This window comes from Myotis brandtii, unplaced genomic scaffold (genome assembly GCF_000412655.1).
Source record: "Myotis brandtii unplaced genomic scaffold, ASM41265v1 scaffold390, whole genome shotgun sequence".
Lineage (NCBI taxonomy): Eukaryota > Metazoa > Chordata > Mammalia > Chiroptera > Vespertilionidae > Myotis > Myotis brandtii.
The window spans coordinates 924640-944272 of NW_005364954.1; the positions used below are offsets into that span (position 1 = coordinate 924640).

At 50.3% G+C, this 19633-nt stretch overlaps 2 protein-coding genes across 2 annotated transcripts in view; both read left to right on the top strand.

Annotated features, from left to right (window-relative positions):
• KCNQ3 (potassium channel, voltage gated KQT-like subfamily Q, member 3) overlaps positions 1 to 12692 on the top strand; it is a 190673-nt gene extending 177981 nt beyond the window's left edge. The window contains exons 13-16 of the mRNA XM_005872798.2: positions 2024 to 2155; positions 3707 to 3805; positions 4471 to 4555; positions 6064 to 12692. Of these exons, the coding sequence (XP_005872860.1) occupies positions 2024 to 2155; positions 3707 to 3805; positions 4471 to 4555; positions 6064 to 6753 (1006 nt within the window). The 3' untranslated portion in view covers positions 6754 to 12692. The remainder of the gene's footprint in view (positions 1 to 2023; positions 2156 to 3706; positions 3806 to 4470; positions 4556 to 6063) is intronic.
• Positions 12693 to 16271: 3579 nt separating this feature from the next.
• The window catches only part of HHLA1 (HERV-H LTR-associating 1), a 23543-nt gene continuing 20181 nt past the window's right edge, over positions 16272 to 19633 (top strand). Inside the window, exon 1 of the mRNA XM_014544989.1 lies at positions 16272 to 16346. The gene's annotated coding sequence lies outside the window, so the exon portion shown is untranslated. The remainder of the gene's footprint in view (positions 16347 to 19633) is intronic.

Below are 19633 nucleotides of genomic sequence, written 5' to 3' on the forward strand. Positions count from 1 at the left end.
GCGGTAGGCCCTGGAGTAACCCGGAGGCAGATGCAGAGTCTGTCCATACTCTAAGGGGATGCTGCCTGAAGACAGATGATTGTACATCAGCATGCCGTCATGGGGTGTGCTACCCCTTAAAGCAGTGGTTCTCAACCTTCCTAATGCCATGACCCTTTAATACAGTTCCTCATGTTGTGGTGACCCCCAATTTCATTGTGACAAATTGAACATAATTAAAGCATAGTGATTAATCACAAAAACAATATGTAATTATATATGTGTTTTCCGATGGTCTTAGGCGACCCCTGTGAAAGGGTCCTTAGGCCCCCAAAGGGGTCACGACCCACAGGTTGAGAACCGCTGCCTTAAAGGAGACTTTGATTGGAAGGCCCTTGCCAGGTGGCCCCGTTAATTAGAGCATCATCCCAGTAAGCTGAGGTTGTGGGTTCAATCCCCCTTAAGGCACATACAAGAGTCAGTCGGTGATGCATAAATAAGTGGAACCACAAATCAGTGTTTCTCTCCCTTTCTCTCTCTCTCAAATCAATTTAAAAAAATAAAATATATCCTAACAACAACTGTGATCAGGATACAGGCTTGTAGAAAGTCCACAATTCACTGCCACAGTGGATTCTAGAAACTAAGTTGGTTCTCCAAGAGCCAGTCACGATACTTGCAGGAGGTCCCAGTGCAGTGAGTCAGGGAGTGTTATCGTACGCAGACCTCAGCAAAGCCATTGGCCTTGCTTTCTCGTGACACCATCGAGTCCAGTGTGACCGCAGTGCCACTGGTGAAGCACAGCTCCTGGCTTCCTGCCGGGTGGGATGATCTCACTCAAGAAGACCCAGGGAGGGATCTGCCAGCCCGGAGGGAGGCCTGTGCTGCCATGCTCCCCGGTCTGCCTTCTGCCCTGTCCTTGTAGCGTGTTCACTGATGCCTTCGTTCAGGGTGGGCAGGCTTTTTTCTGTAAAGAGTCAGATAGTAAATGGGTTACGCTTTGTGGCCGTGCATCTCTGCTGCCTGTACTCAACTCTGACTCTGTGGTGCCGGAGACAGTACATACATGCATGGTGTGGCTGTGTTGCAGCATAACTTTCAAACCAGGCAGTGGGCGGGTCTGGCCTTGGAGCCGCAGTTGGCCGACACCTCCCTCAGATGGAGGTGTGCAAAGGGCAGGCTTATAAAAGGACACGAAGTTGGAGGGGATGGCAAGTCAGTCGGATGGTTTAATCAATATGTCAGAATAGTGCTGAGGGACCGGAGCCATGGGCTGTAACAAACAGAATGAACTTTGCACAGATGAACTTTTCATCTAGTGGCCTGTGTGAGTACTAGATGGGGTCAGCTCTGTTTCCTACCGCTGACCTGCGATTAGGGGTTTTAGTTGCCCCATCTCAGTGGGCACTGGCCTCAGCATGGGCTTCGAGGAGCATTAGCCACTCAGGTGACTGTTGGTTCCCAGGAAGATGGAGGTAAGGGCTTGGCATCTATGAGTCCTGGATGCCCCCTTTACTACAAGCCTGAGAAAACTTGGGGAACAGAAGCTGGTTTCTCTTTGTGAGGAGCTTACAAGCCAAAGGATTAAAAAGGCGATTCCGGAAGAGAGATGTCAGCTGTGTGACACGGGCCTTGTCATCATCCAGACCTGGTCTGAGGCGCTCCGAGGCTCTTGGCAGGTGGCCCGCCCCGGGAAGTGCCCGAGCTCTCCGCCACAGTCTCACCTTCCAGAAAGTGGTCTGTCCGCAGATTGTTCATGAAACACTCAGCTCAGTGCCTGAATGAAGACTCGGGAAATGTTCGCTCACATGTTACTCTGATGTTCTTAGTATGCAAATGATTGAAGGGAGGCACCAAGGCAGAGAGGTTCTACCAGCCTCGTCTGTGTGGCTCGAAAGGCTGGATCCAGGACCTGAATCGGAATGTCTCCCCATCAAGTCCTTTTCTCTTTGGTTCTCTCTTCCCCCACTGCCCCCGAGTTTGCTAGTCTTGAGTTATAGTTTCTCTACGCATGACACACACACGTCTCTACTTCGCCTTACAGGATTTTACAGTTCCGTCTCTATAAGAAAAAATTCAAGGAGACGCTGAGGCCGTATGACGTGAAGGATGTGATTGAGCAGTATTCCGCAGGGCACCTCGACATGCTCTCCCGGATCAAGTACCTTCAGACCAGGTAAGACGGCCGCACGTGGGAGGACGGTGCTCTCCTGACCGCTAAGGAGCCCACGCCAGGTGGACCTCAGAGCAGAGCGAGCCAGGCCTTCAGAAAGCATCCGAAGTGCAGAGAGAAATCTGAGGAACAAATAAGTCCATCAAGCACTGCGGATGCCAGAGCCAACCAGCTCCAGGTCAAGCAGGCTGGGAGGAAGCTCGGTGACATTGACACGGCCAAGGTCAGCCCCCTGATGGGGCCTCATGGCAAGAAAGCATATGTCCGACTGGCCCCTGGCTGCGATGCTTTGGATGTTGCCAGCCAAATTGGAATCGTCTAAACCCAGTCCAGCTGGCTAATTCTAAATATAAATTTTTCACCGTGTTGGAAAAAATGTGCATCAGATGTCAATCCTAATAGCAAAAATATGGAAACAGCAACAATGCCCAACTAATTGCCACCATATTTTGTTGACCACCTGGGTGCTCTGCCTATATGTGTCTAATCCCTTATCACCCTGTGAGGCAGAGCGTTAAAAGCGCCATTTCACCAATGAGAAAACCAAAGCTCAAAGGGCAAAGGACTTGGCAAAACTTACCCAGCCAGGAGGTGGCAGAGCTGGAGAGCAATCCAGGTGCGACTGGTTGCCTCGCTCCTACACTCTCTAACAGCCGCACCTGCTCAGTCACAACATAGACCAAGAAATGAACGTAGCCCAGCCTTCGTGGCTCAGTGGTTGAGCACCAACCTAAGAACCAGGAGGTCACAGTTTGATTCCAGGTCAGGGCACATGCCTGGACTGCGGGCTTGATCCCCAGTGTGGGGCCTGCAGGAGGCAGTGGATCAATGATTCTGTCATCATTGATGTTTTTATCTCTCTCTCCTCCCTTCCTCTCTGATATCAATAAAAATATGTTTACTTAAAAACAAAAAGGAAAGAACGGTACCTGCTCTCATTCACGTTATGTAGCCATCAAATGACATTTGCAAAATATATATCATGCGGTGAAAAAATTATATGACCTGTGAATATATTAGTAGCCATAATATGATTACTAATGCACTCAGCCCTAGATATGCACACTTACACATGTCCATATGTATGACTATGTATGTGATTATATTTAGACATATGACTTTATCCTCTGATGGCCAGAGATGCCTCCCAGCAGCAGAGACCTGCAGAGCCAAGCTCAGAGCCTAGGGTGTGGCAGGAAAGGCTGCCTCATCGGATGAGCTGAAGGCCAGCTAGGCCTGTGGGGCACAGGGCATTTCCGCTGAGAATTAAGGAGACACCTCCCTCACCCTGTCTCCATGGGCTGGCCGCCTCTCTCTCCCCTGGGATGGGGACAATGCCCTCGACACCAGCGGACAAAAAAAAGATAATCTATTGAGATGATACATTTTCTCTTTTTCTTTCTCTCTCCCTTTCTCTCTGTCCCCCTCTCTCTTTTCCCTTTAATTCCATATTCCACACCCACACCTGACAGGAGGGATTAGAATGAGTTGCTTCCTCTCTGCCCATGTAAAGCGCCTTGTCATTTAATCCCCTCACTGTGTGTTCTCTTCCAGAATAGATATGATTTTCACCCCCGGACCACCATCGACTCCGAAGCATAAGAAGTCTCAGAAAGGGTCAGCGTTCACCTACCCATCCCAGCAGTCTCCCAGGTGGGGTCTGTGCACAGTGACGGACAGGCTGTGGGCGCCACAGCCCCTGGGGCGTCCCCGTCCCCGAGTCTCAGTGGTTGCTTTCTGGTCGGGTGAGGTTGCCGGTCCCCGAATGGAGAGTTTGAGGGCTGTTCTGATTTGTGGCCATTTGAAAGGTTTCTGTGCAAACCCTGACCTCCCGTCTCTATGCAGACCACGTGGGTGACACTTTGTCTTATGGCTGTTGAAAATGAAAAGCATGGTTTCTTTTTTATAAAATAAGAGGTTTTATTGGAGCCAGTAGAATACTTCATAGTAGCAGAACTCGGCACCCATCCACTCCCACTCCTACCGCGTTATCTTTCACGCCATTTTCTAGATTCCGCATGTTTTCCGCTCTTAATAAGATGGAACGGATGAAATGCTGACCCCCACGGTATAGAATTCCAGAGGTTAGACCCCTCCCTGCGCCCCACCACGCACGCTTCGGGGAGCTCCCCACCAGCAGCCTGAGACTGAGTCTCTTCCCCGGCCCACATGCGCCTCCGGGATTGAGCGGCCTTTTCCAGCTGCACAGGGTGCGCGTGGGAGTCATGGCTCCTGGGACCATGGCCCGCCTAGCTGAAGCGACCTTGCAAAGCAAAACCAGGTGTAACAATCTTATAGGCCTGTTGGCTCTTTCCTAGGAACGAACCCTACCTAGCCCGAGCATCCACATCAGAAATGGAAGACCAAAGCATGATGGGGAAGTTTGTGAAAGTTGAAAGACAGGTAGGTCTTTCCTTTTCTGAACCAAAAATCCAGCATATAAAATTGATTTCCACATGTCACTTTCCTCCCATAGATCAATAACATACGTGAGTATCTGCCATTCCAAAAAGGATGTGAAAATTCAATCCCGATTCCTCAATTGCTGGCTGGGTGTTCATGTGCACATTAATGAATTGTCCTGAGCCTCAGTGGCCTCATCTGTAAAATGGGGATCTTAGTCCTCCCTAAGCTTGCTGTGAAAACGAAATGAATTGATGCATGTAAATTACCTAGAGCAGGAGTGGGTGTACAGAAAGCACTTAACAAGTGGTAGCTATCATTCTGTGCTTCACAGTGTTCCCTTAAGAAATGTTTGTTTCCTTCCCCCCATTCCCTAGATCCTTAAGGTTACCCGGGAGAAATGGCACTGTCAGTTGCTATTAGGATTTCTATCCATCCTTTTATTTTGTTCATAATTCACAATTGGATCAGTGCAGGAGAGTGAGAGAAAAGCTCAATGATTCTTCTTTTTTGGCCTAAAAAGAATATCATTGTTCAGTTCTAAATTTTAATTTATATTTTAAAAGATCTCAGCCCGTCCACTTACCAGCTCTGTGACTTTTGACAAGTTACTTCATCTGCTGGTGCCTCTGTGTCCTTGCCTTCAAAATAAGAGTGACACTAGTATTCACTTCATAGGGCTGTGAGAAATTAAATGAGGTCATATCTTGAAAGTGCATAAAGCAGAGTCAGATAGTAACTGCTATGTGAGTGTTAGTGACAGCCATTACCTAGTTCTGTGCTGTGCATCCTCATCGGTTGGAGGGGATGATACACCTGCCCACAGTGCTTGCTTGGTGAGTATGACTTGTCAGGGAGAGAAGGTCTCACACACACATGCGTGCATGCACACACACATGCACACATTCACACACATATGCACACATGCGCACAAAGGCAGGCAGGCACACACACCGCACACACACTGGCATATGCACTCATAGAGATTAAATAAATCCCCAGTTCGGTAGGTAGGAGCAGACCCAGCTTATCTCTGTAGCTCCCACTGGCCGCAAAGGCCCCCAGGCAGGGTCTCCAGTTCTATGAAGCTCAATCCTTGCTCATCACCGCCCGTGTCTTTGGGGCTCACATCACCTCGTAGGAGCAGCAAACACTATAGTCCACGTGCTTCTGGCTAAGGGAACGCTTGCAAATCAAGGACTCCCGCTCCTCAACCCACAAGGCTGGCAGCCTGGCCCCTTCTCCTCCCAGGGGAGAGGGAAGGCCTGTAGCGCCTGTCCTCGCACTCCCCGCCTCCAGCCTTCGCTTAGGCTGCCTGGGTTACGTCTAGATTTGTACCACTTCCTGCGCAGGGCTTGCAATGGGGAGGCACGGACTAGTTGGCCGTCAGCATCAGGACTTGCAGGATCCCTCTTCCTTCCTGATAATTAAATGTGGTTGTAGCCTCTCCCGACAGGTGACAGGCACCCGCCCCGAGAAGGCAGTGATCCCGCCTCCTTGTGTTCCAGGTGCAGGACATGGGGAGGAAACTGGACTTCCTGGTGGACATGCACATGCAGCACATGGAGAGGCTGCAGGCGCACATCCCCTACTATGACCCGGCCAAGGGCACCTCCCCGGCCGCGGAGGAGGAGAGAGGGGACCCCCGGGATTCTGAAATGAAAACCATCCTTTGCAACTATTCTGAGACGGGGCTCCCGGACCCGTCCTTCAACTTCCACCAGGTGCCCATCGACAAAGTCGGCCCCTATCGGTTCTTTGCCCACGACCCCGTGGGCCTGCCCCGTGGGGGACCCGGATCTGGCAGGGTTCCCGGGACCCTCTCCTCCTCCACCCCGGCGTATATGGAGAGGCCCACCGTCCTGCCCATCTTGACGCTTCTCCCGTCCCCCACCGACCCACACGGCCTCCGGCAGAGACGCAGCTTCACACGGGACAGCGACACCCCTCTGTCCCTGATGTCGGTGGACCACGAGGAGCTGGAACGGTCTCCCAGTGGCTTCAGCATCTCCCAAGACAGAGACGACGTGTTTGGCCTGGGCGGGGGCTCGAGCTGGATGCGGGAGAAGCGGTACCTGGCTGAGGGCGAGACAGACACGGACACGGACCCCTTCACGCCCAGCAGCTCCATGCCTCTGTCCTCCACGGGGGATGGGATCTCGGATTCCATATGGACCCCATCCAACAAGCCCGTGTAAAGGGGTCCTGGCTGCCTCCTTGTAATGTCCACAGACTCTGTATAGCTCACTTGCTCTCACGCCTGACACTCACCAGTGCGGTCCCCAGTGGCCACATCCGACGCCTGCATGTGCGTGATGGCCCCCAGCAGGGGCCGCCATGGCCTGTCCTCCCACGCCACCACCGTGAAGCCGCTTCCTCTCAGCATGGTCTGCATGCCCTTGCACTAGCTCAGTGGTCCACTCACCTCCTCGGGCCACACACTCACCTGCTCTTCTTCTTTTTGCTCGCGATCGGACCAGTCCAGGGAGAGATCACCCACGAGCTCATCTGTCTGTCTGGTTGGCTGGTTTGGGTTTGAGTTTGGGTTTGGTAAGCAGGAAGGTCGTTTAGGTTCTTTCTCCAGTCACCACCCCTTTCTGTAAAACAGGCCCGTGGTTGGTCGGCTGTGTGTGAGAGCCGGCCACCAGTGCTCTCACATGCCAGTGAGGGTGCCTCCTGAGGTAAGATGTCAGGAGAGGAGCGAGATAGTCCCACATCTACACAACCAAGAATCTTCCAAATTGTTTTAGTGAGGCCCAGCCTTCTGAAAGCCCTCCACAGGTCCTCGCGTGGTCTGCCATTGTCTAGTGTCACGCCTCAATTTCCTCATCGTAAAAAATGGTGGTTGTCCCAGTGTAGCATTTCCGATGAGTTATGAGTTGGTGGGGGGAAGAAAACACACACACAAATTTAAAGAGTTCCCAATTCCTGTAGCCAAAGATGGTGACATTGATCAGAAGTGGGGTGCCCCTCTGCACAGCAGCCAAGTTCAGTGCCTTCAAAATGAGGTTCCCACTCACACCCTCCCCACGAGACTTACACAGAACACCCATCTCAAGTGGAAACCGGAGTCATAGGGCACACGGCCTGTCTGGTCCAAGTCTCTTTGTAAAACTGCGAAACCTTCGGCTCAGCTCAGAGACGTGCCCGGGGCCACGCCGTTGTCCCTGGAGAGCTGGGCCCCGAGCCCAGTCCGCTGACTCGCTCTGTTCCCTGGGCTCCTGGCCGCACCGCCCTGCCCTTCCTGCCGGGGACCCAGGAATTGTGCCAAGACACCTGTACCCTGTGTCGTGTGCAAAGCACTTACCACACAGTTTATCCAGGAGGAGGGGGTTGTCTGCTCTTATTTGCCAGATACACTTCCTGATGCGTTGTGTTTGGGATCCAGAAAAAAAAATAGTACAGGAAATCTACTTGTAATAGTAATTAATACGCAGATGGGCAATATTTCCAGAACCGTCCATTTTCACTCCTGCAGATTTTTCAAACCACTCCTAACCATGAGACAGCGGAGGTGTCAGCCCCCAGCCTGCAGAGCACTGCTCCCCTGTATGCATCTCACCGTTAATCACAGGCCTCAGAAGCTTAAGAGGCTGTGGCCTCTTATGGGATGCCGCTACTCCCTGAAACACTTTGATGGAAAAGGTTTCTGTGAGGTTTGGGCTGAATTAGCTAAATGACGGTTCTGCAGTATTATCACGTCACCCTTTTCCGCACATCTCAGCTCTGGCTGAGGATGGTCGCCATGGAGACCATCAGGATGATTGAAATGGCGTAAACAAATGTCTGCATGTAAGTGCCACTGATGTCCTCCCTCAGTCTTGTCAAGAGCCATCAGAGCCGTGGCAGACATCTGGCTGACGCCGTCATCATTACCCGACGCAGCGGCCTTACATTCTGCTGGAGAGAGGGGCTATCTCCTCACAGTTCAGTTTCTGTTGACAGGGACTGTACCAGAGGCTCAGCATGCAGTGAGCAGGCAGGGCTGCTGCCTGGCTTGAGGAATTCTTGACAGGTAGAAAAGGGCGTTTTACATGGAGAGTGCTCTGAATGGCTGGGTGTTGACCTTGAAGTCTGAGATGGGAAATACACAAGAATGATCACACACATCGGATATGAAACCCCTTCCCATATGGTTTGCCTTTGACCTTCCAGCAATCTGAAGGGCAAAGGGCATGGCTCATTGGTTCTCTTGGCTCCCCACAACATGCCTGCCGGTGCCATTGGAGTTGACGCTGGAAAGCCTAAGCCCCTTCCTTAGGGCTTGGTTCTTGATTCTGACCTCCCGGGATCTTTCACCAGAAACGATGGAGCCACCTACCATCTAACATGTTACTGTGTTCTTTTTTTATGTATGAGTTATTTGAAACAAAACAAAAAATGGAGAATGAATCAAACAATCTACATAGGCACCAGTATTTTCCCCTAACTTATTAATATTCTTGAAGAACCTACCAAGCTTAGTATCTTACAAATAGATCCATTTTCCAGGAACTCAGTGGAGTTCTCAGCTGGAAGAATGGAACTTCTCATCCTCAAGCTAACAGATAATTACCACGGGCCCAAGGTGAGAGGACTGCCTTCGGGTCTGTTAATAACTTACAAAGGAGGGAGCTTGTATTATTTCCCAAACCGCTGGCGAGCAGGCCAGCCTCCCTGCTGGCTCCTAAGGCCAGGATGGCAGGGCCTGGGTTTGTGCTCCTCACCACCAGGTCTCCTACATGTGTATGTTGCCATTATCAGTGCAAAGACCGAATACATTTTTCATGAATGAATAAAGGACGAGACTCTTAAGAGCTATTCTTTCCCATCCAAAAAAACAACAACAAAAAAACAAAGAAAAAATCTGAAATCCTTTGCTTTGCTATCAACCTGCTCAAGTTGCCTGCCCGTAGGCAATATCACCAACATGGCTGGCGTTGATGAAGCATAAATTCAAGGTCTAGGATTGAGTATAAGTTATAAGGAGAAAGTGTGTGCTTCCACAAAGATCTTTGTGTCAAAAGAACAGAATGATGGGATAATCCAACAGCATTGGTTGATAATGTGAAGGTTATACTATTTCAGATACACCAGTGGTTCTGAAGCTTGCCCAGGAAATTGCAGTTTGAGCAGAATCCCATGAAATAGTGATGAATTAATTCCATTATAAAAAGTAGGAATGATTTTCCCAAGTGAAACTATGGCCTCATTACACATATCCAGGCTCTGTGTGTCGCAGTATGACACACGAGAATGTGAAGAGGTCATGTTTTATCAGGATCAAAATGAATGAGACAAATTTACTTTCCCAGCATCAGGTAAAGGGATGTCATTGGGCTGAGAAGAAAGTACTTGATACCAAGTGTGAGTTCTGACTATCAAATACCAGCACACGAGGAAACACAAAAAATATATTTTTTAATTGTGAGAGAAAGAAACAACAAAAAAACCCACACCAAATTAAGAAAGTTCTATTAACTAACTGCTTTTTCTGGGAACTGAGCTTAGATTTATTAGACGTGACATTGATATTATGAAACTCTGGTTTTCATAAAAACCTATCTAGAAAACCCCAAGGTATACTATAGTTCAAAATTAGCTAATTAATTGACAGTTGTGCATTATGCCTTGCCTATTTTGTGCCAGGCAGTTCCTGGACACTGTAAATTGAAAGAATAATTACTTGTAGGAAATCCTAACATAACAGGATCTACTCATAATTTGCTAAGACCATTCTCATAATTTGATGCCACTGTAATGACTGTAATAAAAACATTTATTTATTAATTTACAAGATTAAGCTGTGTGCTGGCTCTAGGCAATGCACTTGAAATTCAGAAGTATGAAAACCACAGTTCCTGCCATCAAAAAGCTAGGAACTTGGTGGCCTCAAATATTGGAAGTCCCCTCAAACTATGTGTACCACCAATGGCAAGTCTCTGATTTCATCCCCGAAGAACACTCTATACAGACAGGAATGTTTCCTAGCTTGGAGTCACTGGGAGAGAGAACATGGAAGAAATTGAGAGCAAAAATTCTGTATCAAAGCAGTAATGACCCCATGAACCCAGAGAAGACTGAACGGATTGAAGGGGGACTTTGAGTTTGGGTTCAATGCTTTGGATTTTACAGCCCCAGATAAGCACACGTGAAGAAGGTTCTAGAGTACCTTGGAAGGTTCTTGGGGGGCAGTCAGGGGGACAGGTTTTTCCTCTCTAAATCCCTATGAGGATTGAGTTCTGGCAAGTCACTGAGCTACTTTAATTGTGTTGACCAAGAGAAGCGTATAGTACAGGCCCAAGACAGCATCCGTTACAAGAGAAAGGTGGGACTACCTGTGGGGTCTGCTGATCACATTCTTCTGGGGCAGGAGAAGACATTTATCCAGAGCTCCGAGAAGCGGGCTGCACTTCGGAAAGTGTTGCCAAGCACACGCCAGGCTTCCCCCAGAAGGTACCACATAGCTGGTCTGTTTTCCAGGAATATGCTTCCGAGGCATCTAGAACCAAGGCCTCTCAGCCTCCACATAGCACATGTGTTTCAGGGGGAAATAAGTTAAAATGAGCTCTAGATACAAGTGACCTGAGTGTGACTCCAACGAAGCCGTCAGAAGCCTAGCCCAGTGCTTGGGAACATACTCGTCATTCCTCTTGGACTTGTCAAATGAAGGAAAGTTTGATGCCGACGAGTAATGAAAACTGAGCCTGTTCTTCAATGTTCATTTTCCTCTGCCCTCAAGACGGAGGCCAGGGAAGGGAACTGACCCTAAGCTCTCTCTATGAGTTGCCGGCGATGTAATAGTTTTCTCTCTTGACTTCATGCATTCCTCATTGCAGCCCAGCGGGGAGGTGTGTGGTCCCCATCCTATAGGTGAGGACACTGAAGTAGGCAGGGGAAATACCATGCCATGGGTCACTCATTGTAAGAGTAGATCTGGGATCATCATCAAAACCCATGTACCTCCAAAGCTCATTCTCCCTCCAGCCACGTCTCCCAGGAAAAGCTGCCAGATCTCGCCCTGTGGTCCTTCACCACCTTGCCTTCCTCCGCCCGGTCAGCTTTCTAGTAAAATGATCACAGACCCATTGCTTCCCTGAAGGAAAGAGAGAGTCCTGTGTTGGTTGCTCCACTTGGTTATTCAGCGGGTCCTGCCTGTTGCTTTGAGTGGTTTCACAAGCCAGCTTCTGTCAGTGGCAGAAAACAATGCCACATAAATCATTCATCTGGTTCATGTTGGAATCCATCGGCTCTTAGAGTTGGGTGTGGCTGCAGATAATCCCCTGAGCACCCCTTGTTCTCGGTCCCCAAGGATCTCCTGTCATTGTTTTAAACAAGGTCAACTGTCCCTCTTGACTCTGGTCTTCTGTGTCTACTGTACCTTTATGTCAGGTCTTTGAAAACCTGCAGAAACAGGTGAATCTTCGACCAAAAACACTCTGTGTTTCTCTTGATGGGAAAAGATCAAGGTTCCCAGGAGAAGCCAACGCTCTGGGGATGGGGCCTTCTTCCCCCTCTGAGTACTTTTTCAAGGAGAGGAGAGCAGCCCCCCCTTCCACACGCGAGGGCTGTGTCCAGGCGGGAGGCCAGGTTCCAAGATGGGTGGAGTCATTTTATCAAGTGTCGGAGGTTTTGCTGCTGGAGACAAGAGGCAGGCTCCATCTTGAAAATCCCCGTAGAAAGATGGGCCAATTTCATCAGATTTGTCCATCATTGCATTTTAATGAGAAAAATGCTCTCTATGTTGCTTCCAATGTGATATGGCTGTTCTTTTTTTCTCTTTCTAATGTAGCAGTGATGGAAAACAGAGACTCGCTGTATTTGCTTTGGGATTGTATTTTCTTTAACCCCCTTTTACGGCATAGAAATCTGGTGCCTTGCTCCCTGAAATTGTCTCCATGCTATGAGTACGCTTTCTTCACCTTCTGGCTTACACGGGAACATTCCACAAGTGGCCTTTAGTGCTCTTTATAATATCATTTCCTATGATTTTTAAACTGTACGTGTACTTTATATTCTGGCTCCGTCCAATATTTGAACAACTTTAATAGGTTGATTTCCATATATATTATGCAAATAATTCTTACCTGATTTTTTATGTTCTCTCTTAAAACAAGTAAATACTGCACCACTTATTAATAAATAGACATTTCAATGATTATGTGGCGGAATGTTATTTGCTTCGATGATGACAAGGAGTGACAAGAAAAGACAATTTGTTGTTGGTTGCAGGTGGGGGCAATGAGGGAGACTTGAGTATATTTGTAAGATGTGAGGAAAGAAGCAGTTGAGAGGGAGAGAATAAACAAGAAAGAACACGGTGATGGGTGAAGACCCAGAGGAAGGCGGGTGAATGCTCATAGCCGTGAAGAGCGTGCTGTGTGGGTTGCTCATTTCCTTGGAAACAGCCACTGTGCAGGCTGCGGACATACAGGGTTTAATAAGACCTTATCCAATTATTACAGTTTTAAGACATTACTACTCCCACTTTACAGATGAGGAAATCGAGGCCCAGAAACATCAAAGGACCTGCCCAACGCCAGACACTAATAAGTGGAAGAGTCACACAGACCCAGGACCTCCTGCCCCTGAGCCACATGTGACTTCCTTTGGAGAAGGTCCGCCCCCTAAGCCACAGAGGAGGAAAGCAGGGAGACTCAGAGACAGAGTCAAAGGGAGGACGTCAGCAAAGGTCATATCAGACCCCCTCTCCTTTGTCAGTGTAACAGGAGGAGGTGTTTTCTCATGAGAGGGTGAGTTAGGGTGGGAACCTCAGGGTTTGTGCCTTAATTTACTACCTGTAAAGTGGGGCGAGTACTGTCTACCTTGAACGGTCGTTATCTGTGTTGATGTGAGTAGAGAACTTAGGATCCAGCACACAGCACATCCTCAGTGAGTAACTGCTTGCGACCTTACCCTTGCCCACAGGCTCGGGCTCTACAGGAAGAGAGACAGGTGCTGGTGCAGAGAGTTTATTTGGGAAATGATCTCAGGAAACGCAACTGAGATGGTAAGGTGTGTGGGGGAAGGGCCAGTGAAGAGTGGGCTCAATCCACCAGGAACCCTCTAAGGACCCACATAAATGCACCGCAGAATTGTCCCACCTTGGGCAGGAGTCTGGGCCGCTCCTCCGCTCACTCCTCTTCTTTAAATGCCTCCCTCTGACAGGTGTCCCTGTGCGACAGTCAGGCCAGCTCTGAGCAGGAAGGCACGGCCAGTGGCGCTGGGGGCTGTCAGTGTGCTGCGACCCACCTAGCGCAACTGCAGGTGAACTCGGGTCGGGGAGGGCACTCGGGGTGGGATATCAGCATCTGGCGCCTGCGCCCACCTGAAACCCCTACATTCACAAAGGTAAACAGAACCGGCCAGGTTGCCACAGTTCACGCTCTAAATCAAAGCCAGCACTGGGCAGCCGAGCCATGATGCCCGTGGGCATGACTCATAGTGAAAACAGTGCTTTAGCCTCTAGGAACCCGAGCAGGTGATGCTCTTCTGGTACAAGGTCATGATCCAGCTCCGGGGCCCACATCTGTCATCACTACGCCCGAGGCCGACTTTGCAATGATGAGCAGAGCATCCACTCGGGCAACCATTTATTCCTCCCCCAACCAAACTCCCCGCCCCCAGCCTCCTCCGTATGACAGGCAGAGAAAGAGCCTAAAAGTTATATCCCTGAGAAAATGCCTTCCCATCTGCACAAACGGAGCAAGCCCATTCACAGCCTCCAGTCCCAGATACCCCTGGGACAGTTACTGTTCCCAGTAATGTCCGTTTCCAACAATGAGCCGGAGCATCCAGGTGACCTGGGACCCAGTGGCTTCCCCGGGAAGACGTGTAAGGTGTCTCCCCTGAGGAACGACCCCATTATCCTTGTACCCTGCCTCCACCTCAATTATGGAAAGGCGCCCAGCGTGTACCTCCTGGCCCTGGGCAGGTCAGCCTCAGGCCAGGGGAGTCAGCAGAGAGGAGAGGAGGAAGATACAATCAGAGGAGCGACAGGACAGGTCAGGAAGGGCCGAAGGGCCTCGTGGGCCATTACAAGGACATTTGTTTTGACTCTGAGTCAGACAGGAAGTCACTGAGTAGAGGGGTGACACGATCTGATCTTTGCTAACGGGGTTTCCCTGGCTTTTGTGTTGAGAACCCTGAAGGAGGCGAGGACAGCAGCAGGGACATTAGTCAGGAGTGGTATTGTCACTGACAAATCCATGCAGGTGAAAAGCAGATGGTTGCCTGGGGCCGCGGGTGGGTGGAAGGATTGACTGTAAATGGGCACAAAGATCTCACTGGCTGGCAAAAATATTCCCAAACTAGACTGCGTGATGGTCATCCAACTGGTCAGATTTAAAAATTATAATGAGTGAAGGTAACAGGATATAAATTACACCTCAACACAGTTGTTTAGGAGATCTCACCTGGCCAGCATGGCTCAGTTGTTGAGTGTGGACCTATGAACCAGGAGGTCACGGTTCGATTCCCGGTCAGGGCACACGCCCAGATTGAGGGCTCGATCCCCAGTAGGGGGCATGTAGGAAGCAGCTGATCAGTGATTCTGTCTCATCGTTGATGTTTCGATCTTTCTCTCCCTCTTTCTTCCTCTCTGAAATCAATAAAACTATATATATATATATTTTTTAAAAAAGGCCCTAACCGGTTTGGCTCAGTGGATAGAGCGTCGGCCTGCGGACTGAAGGGTCCCGGGTTCGATTCCAGTCAAGGGCATGTACCTTGGTTGTGGGCACATCCCCAGTAGGGGGTGTGCAGGAAGCAGCTGATTGATGTTTCTCTCTCATTCCATAGGCCAATGCTCTATCCACTGAGCCAAACCGGCTAGGGCTGATGTTTCTCTCTCATTGATGTTTCTGGCTCTCTATACCTCTCCCTTCCTCTCTGTAAAAAAATATATTTTTTAAAAAAAGAGAGAGATGGCTGATAATAAGGGACAGTCATTCAGGGAACCAAGAGTGATAGCAGGTGACAAGTTAGCAAGAATTTCAGAAGTCCAGACAAGGAAGACCAACCTTGAACTTGGGTGGTACAAGCAGAAGGAATATGACTGTGCAGGTTCTTCTAGGCCGGGGGTTGGCAGACTTCTCCTGTAAAGGGCCAGAGAGTCAGTGTCTCAGGCTTTGCGGGCCATGGGGTCTCTGTCCCAACTTCTCAACTGGGCCGTGGTAGCACACACAGCCTCGGAGCGTAAGAATGAGCGCAGCACTGTGCCACTAACACTTTATTTGTAAACATTGGAATTTGAATTTCATATCATTTTACGTGTCACAAAATACGGTTCTTTTTATTTTTTTGCCCTAAACCCATTTGAGCCAGGAACATAGGCAGCGAGGCCCAGGCTGGCCGCCCTGGCTCCGGGCACCTGCCGAAAGGAGCAAGCGCTGCCTCCGCCCGCACGCCAGGGGCTGCTTGGCTCCCAGACCTTCTGACAGGAAGGGGAAATCATCGCTCAGGGTCCTGCCTGCTCCTCCAATTCACATAATTACCGTCGGGAGCGCGTTCCAGCCCACGCTGAATCGCTGCTTTGTCATTCCGCTCACGATTCTATTCAGCCCCCAGCACCGCATTTTTCTCCAGTGAAGTTGATCCAGTTTCACCTCCCTGAGTTCTTGGTAGGATTATTAATCCACCCCCCCCCTTCCCCCTGCCCCAGGACTTAAAGCAAAATTATCAAGGCTTCCCCACCCCCGCCTCCTCCTGTATCTTTCACTAAGAACTCATATAAACCCACAGCTCTGCCTGAGCTGCTAATCTCTCTGGCTGCTGAAACCCTTTGAAGCCGCTGATCCTGCTCAAGAGACAGGTAAGTCATACACTGTCGATACTCCAAAGCCCTCCGGCTTCCTCTCCCCCCCCAAAGCGTGGAGCCAGCGAGGAATGCATCTGCCATGGACCCCAAACCCTGGGTTCCTGGATGCTGAGAGATGAGCAGGAGGAAGCTGGGCGTTCTGTCACCCAATACCCACGTGGCACCTGTCTGAGCGTTAGTTTCCTCAAACTGTAAAATAAGGGTCATCAGCCCGGCCCGCATGGCTCAGTGGTTGAGGGTCGACCTATGACCCAGGAGGTCACAGTTCCATTCCCAGGCAGGGCACCTGACCGGGTTGCAGGCTTGATCCCCAGTAAGGGACGTGCAGGAGGCAGCCGATCAATGATTCTCTCTCATCATTGATGTTTCTATCTCTCTCTCTCTCCCTCTCCTTTTCTCTCTGAAGTCAATAAAGATATTTTTAAAAAACAAAATAAGGATAATGACAACCAAGTAGGGTTGCTTCGAGGACCAGTGGGAGGCCACATGGAAAGTTTCTGGCACAACAGATGGTCAACAAATACTAGATTCTGCACCTCGTTTTCTGCGTCAACTATCTTTGAAAAGGCAGAACTATTGCTGGGAAGGTGGCCTGGCCCTGCCGGTCTGCCCGGGGCAGGAAAGATCTCCCACAACACGAGTCCAGGTGGCTTTGAAAGTCTGTCTATTAAAGCTGGGGACGGTGAAGCAAGGAAGGGCCAGGATGGAAGAAGCCACAGGAGCGCCCAGGCCGGGCTGCCCTGGTCCCTGGGCGTCAGAGAAAAGGGGGCTTTGGAGACAGGTTCAGGGGGTGAGCTGGGGCGAGCGGCCGCTGCCCATTGCTCTCCTGGTTGCAAGTCTCCTGGGTCCCTTAGAGTTTGGGAAATGCAGCCTGTGGGGGAAGGGGAGGGGGAGGGAGAGGGTGCTGGGTCCTCTGTCCTAGGGCTTTTAAGGGTGGGATTTCAGGGGAGGCCTCAGGGCAGGGTTTCGGCAGAATATTCCAGGTGTGCCCTGTCAGGGTTATGTCCTCCACTGATTGGTCAGTGCCAGGGTGGTCATTAGTCATGGCAGCTGGTCCTGGTTTTGCTACTTTTCTGGGCCTGGGGCTGAAATACAGCCGAGGCCTAGATCAGTGGTTCTCAACCTTGGCTGCCCATTAGAATCACCTGGGAATCTTTTTAAAATCCTGATTTCTGGGCCTCATCCTCCGGAAATTCTGTTTCTTTGTTACTAATGTCGTGGCCCCACCCCATAACAAAGAAACAGAATTTCCGGAGGATGAGGCCCAGAAATCAGGATTTTAAAAAGATTCCCAGGTGATTCTAATGGGCAGCCAAGGTTGAGAACCACTGGCCTAGATGTCAGCTCCAGGGAGGCGGCCTTCCGTATCTGGCTGTAAGTCGCTCAGCCAGTCTGTTCAGCCACCTGCCTCAGTTTCCCCAATCCACTTGGCAAGGGATTTCCCTAGCTTCTTCCTATGCTGCCTCAGAACCTCAGCCTTCAGTGTTGTCTGCCAGGCCTGAGTGTGCAGTCTGGGCTGCTGCTCCCCTGTGGAAGGACCCTGGGCCAGTGGTCTGGCACCCCGGATCCCCTGAGTCCCCCCTCAGGAGGAGGGAGCTGACACTTAGGCTGCAGGCGGCTGAATGAACCGACCAGGATCATGTACTGAGAGCATGTCGCTCTCCCCTCGGCTGCCCAAACGAGATGGGACTTCGGTGTGAGTCCCCGCTCCACTGAGCCTCGCAAGGATTCTCTGTCTGGGGCACCTTCCTTCGGCTGCACAGTGCGGTGAGGAGGGCGGGGTCCTTGGCGGCTAAACTAACCGTGGCCGACGGTGACCCTTGTGAAGGGGAAGTCACGCAATGTGAGGCTCCAGGGACATACTGTGAATTCATTTCATAAGAATTTTGGGCCGATTCTTGGCTCCTCGGTCACAACAGCACTCCGCAGCCCTTTTCGGGGCGTGTGACTGAATTTCTAACTCGGTCCAGCCACCCAAAGGCTTTGCAATAATAATCCTGTTTGTCCTCAACGTCAGGCCCATTCCTGGCCATCCAAGATGGCGTTTCGATGGGCGGGGAATAGAGTAAAAGGTGGTGGAAAAGGACACAGACTTTAGCATCTGAGGGACCTCAGTTCAAATCCCAGTTGTCCCACTTACCAGCCCTGGAACCACGGGCTCCACCTCTGGTCTGTGGGTTCTTCTCTGATGTCATCGGAATGTCAGGTCTCTCTCAGAGGATGATTGAAAAGGTAAAATAACAGAGACGAGTGGGGGGCGGGGAGGGGAGAAGAAAATAAGAGAGGATGCCTAAAAGTGCAGGCTGTTGGGGAGTTTCCTCCACACTCTTAGGTTCGGGGACGGGGTCCTGCAAATTCAACTGGCAAAAGACAGGGTTACAGCACAAAAACATTTAAAGCTCGTGTCCAGCGTGGCATCCAGACGAGACACCAGTCCCTACCTACCAATAATTAAAAAGCAATTTAAATGTTTATGAGGATCTTTCAACAAAATTCCAAAGGTGGGTCCAGCCGGATGGACCACAGAACTTCTTAAAAGATGTTCTTAATTTGCCACAAAGAGGCTCAATTCCTAAGTCACTTTCCTCAACCCCACTTCCTCTTGACTTTCCTCCCCTCCCCAATTCACCTTCCAGATCTATTTCATTCTCCACCAACGGCAAATGCCTGCTCTTTTCACATCACGCCTGTGCAGGCTGGATGCTAAATGGGAATTACGCGAATACTGACACACAGAGGTTCTGCGGTTGTTAAGTGATGATATGCGTCAGACGGCATTTCGTGTGGTGTCTGGCACCCAGACAGCACTCAGTAAATTGTCACCATTATTCTCATTAGTCTCAGCTCTGCAGCCTCCACTGTCACACTGATTCTGCACAGCAAGTCCCAGGGGGACCGCTGGGACGCGAAGGCAAGCAAGTCTGAGCACTCACACACACTCATATGTTAAATGTTTCCTAAGCAGCTAGGATGCTGCATGTGGAGGTAGTTCCCATCTAAACAGCCAGAAAAGCCATGAACTAGTAGACACTGGTTCTCCCTGAATAGGTATGCACGCCCCCCTCCTATTCCCAGATCTCCTTTGGTTAGGCAGGGCCGTGTGAGTGATTCTGGCGTGGGCTGTAAGTAAAAGTGAGTGTGTCCCTGCTTGCCAGAGCATTTGAGAGTTCGTACACAGGCCCAGTCGGTATGGCTCAGTGGATAGAGCGTCGGCCTGCGGACTGAAGGGTCCCAGGTTTGATTCCGGTCAAGGGTATATGCCCGGGTTGTGGGTTTGATCC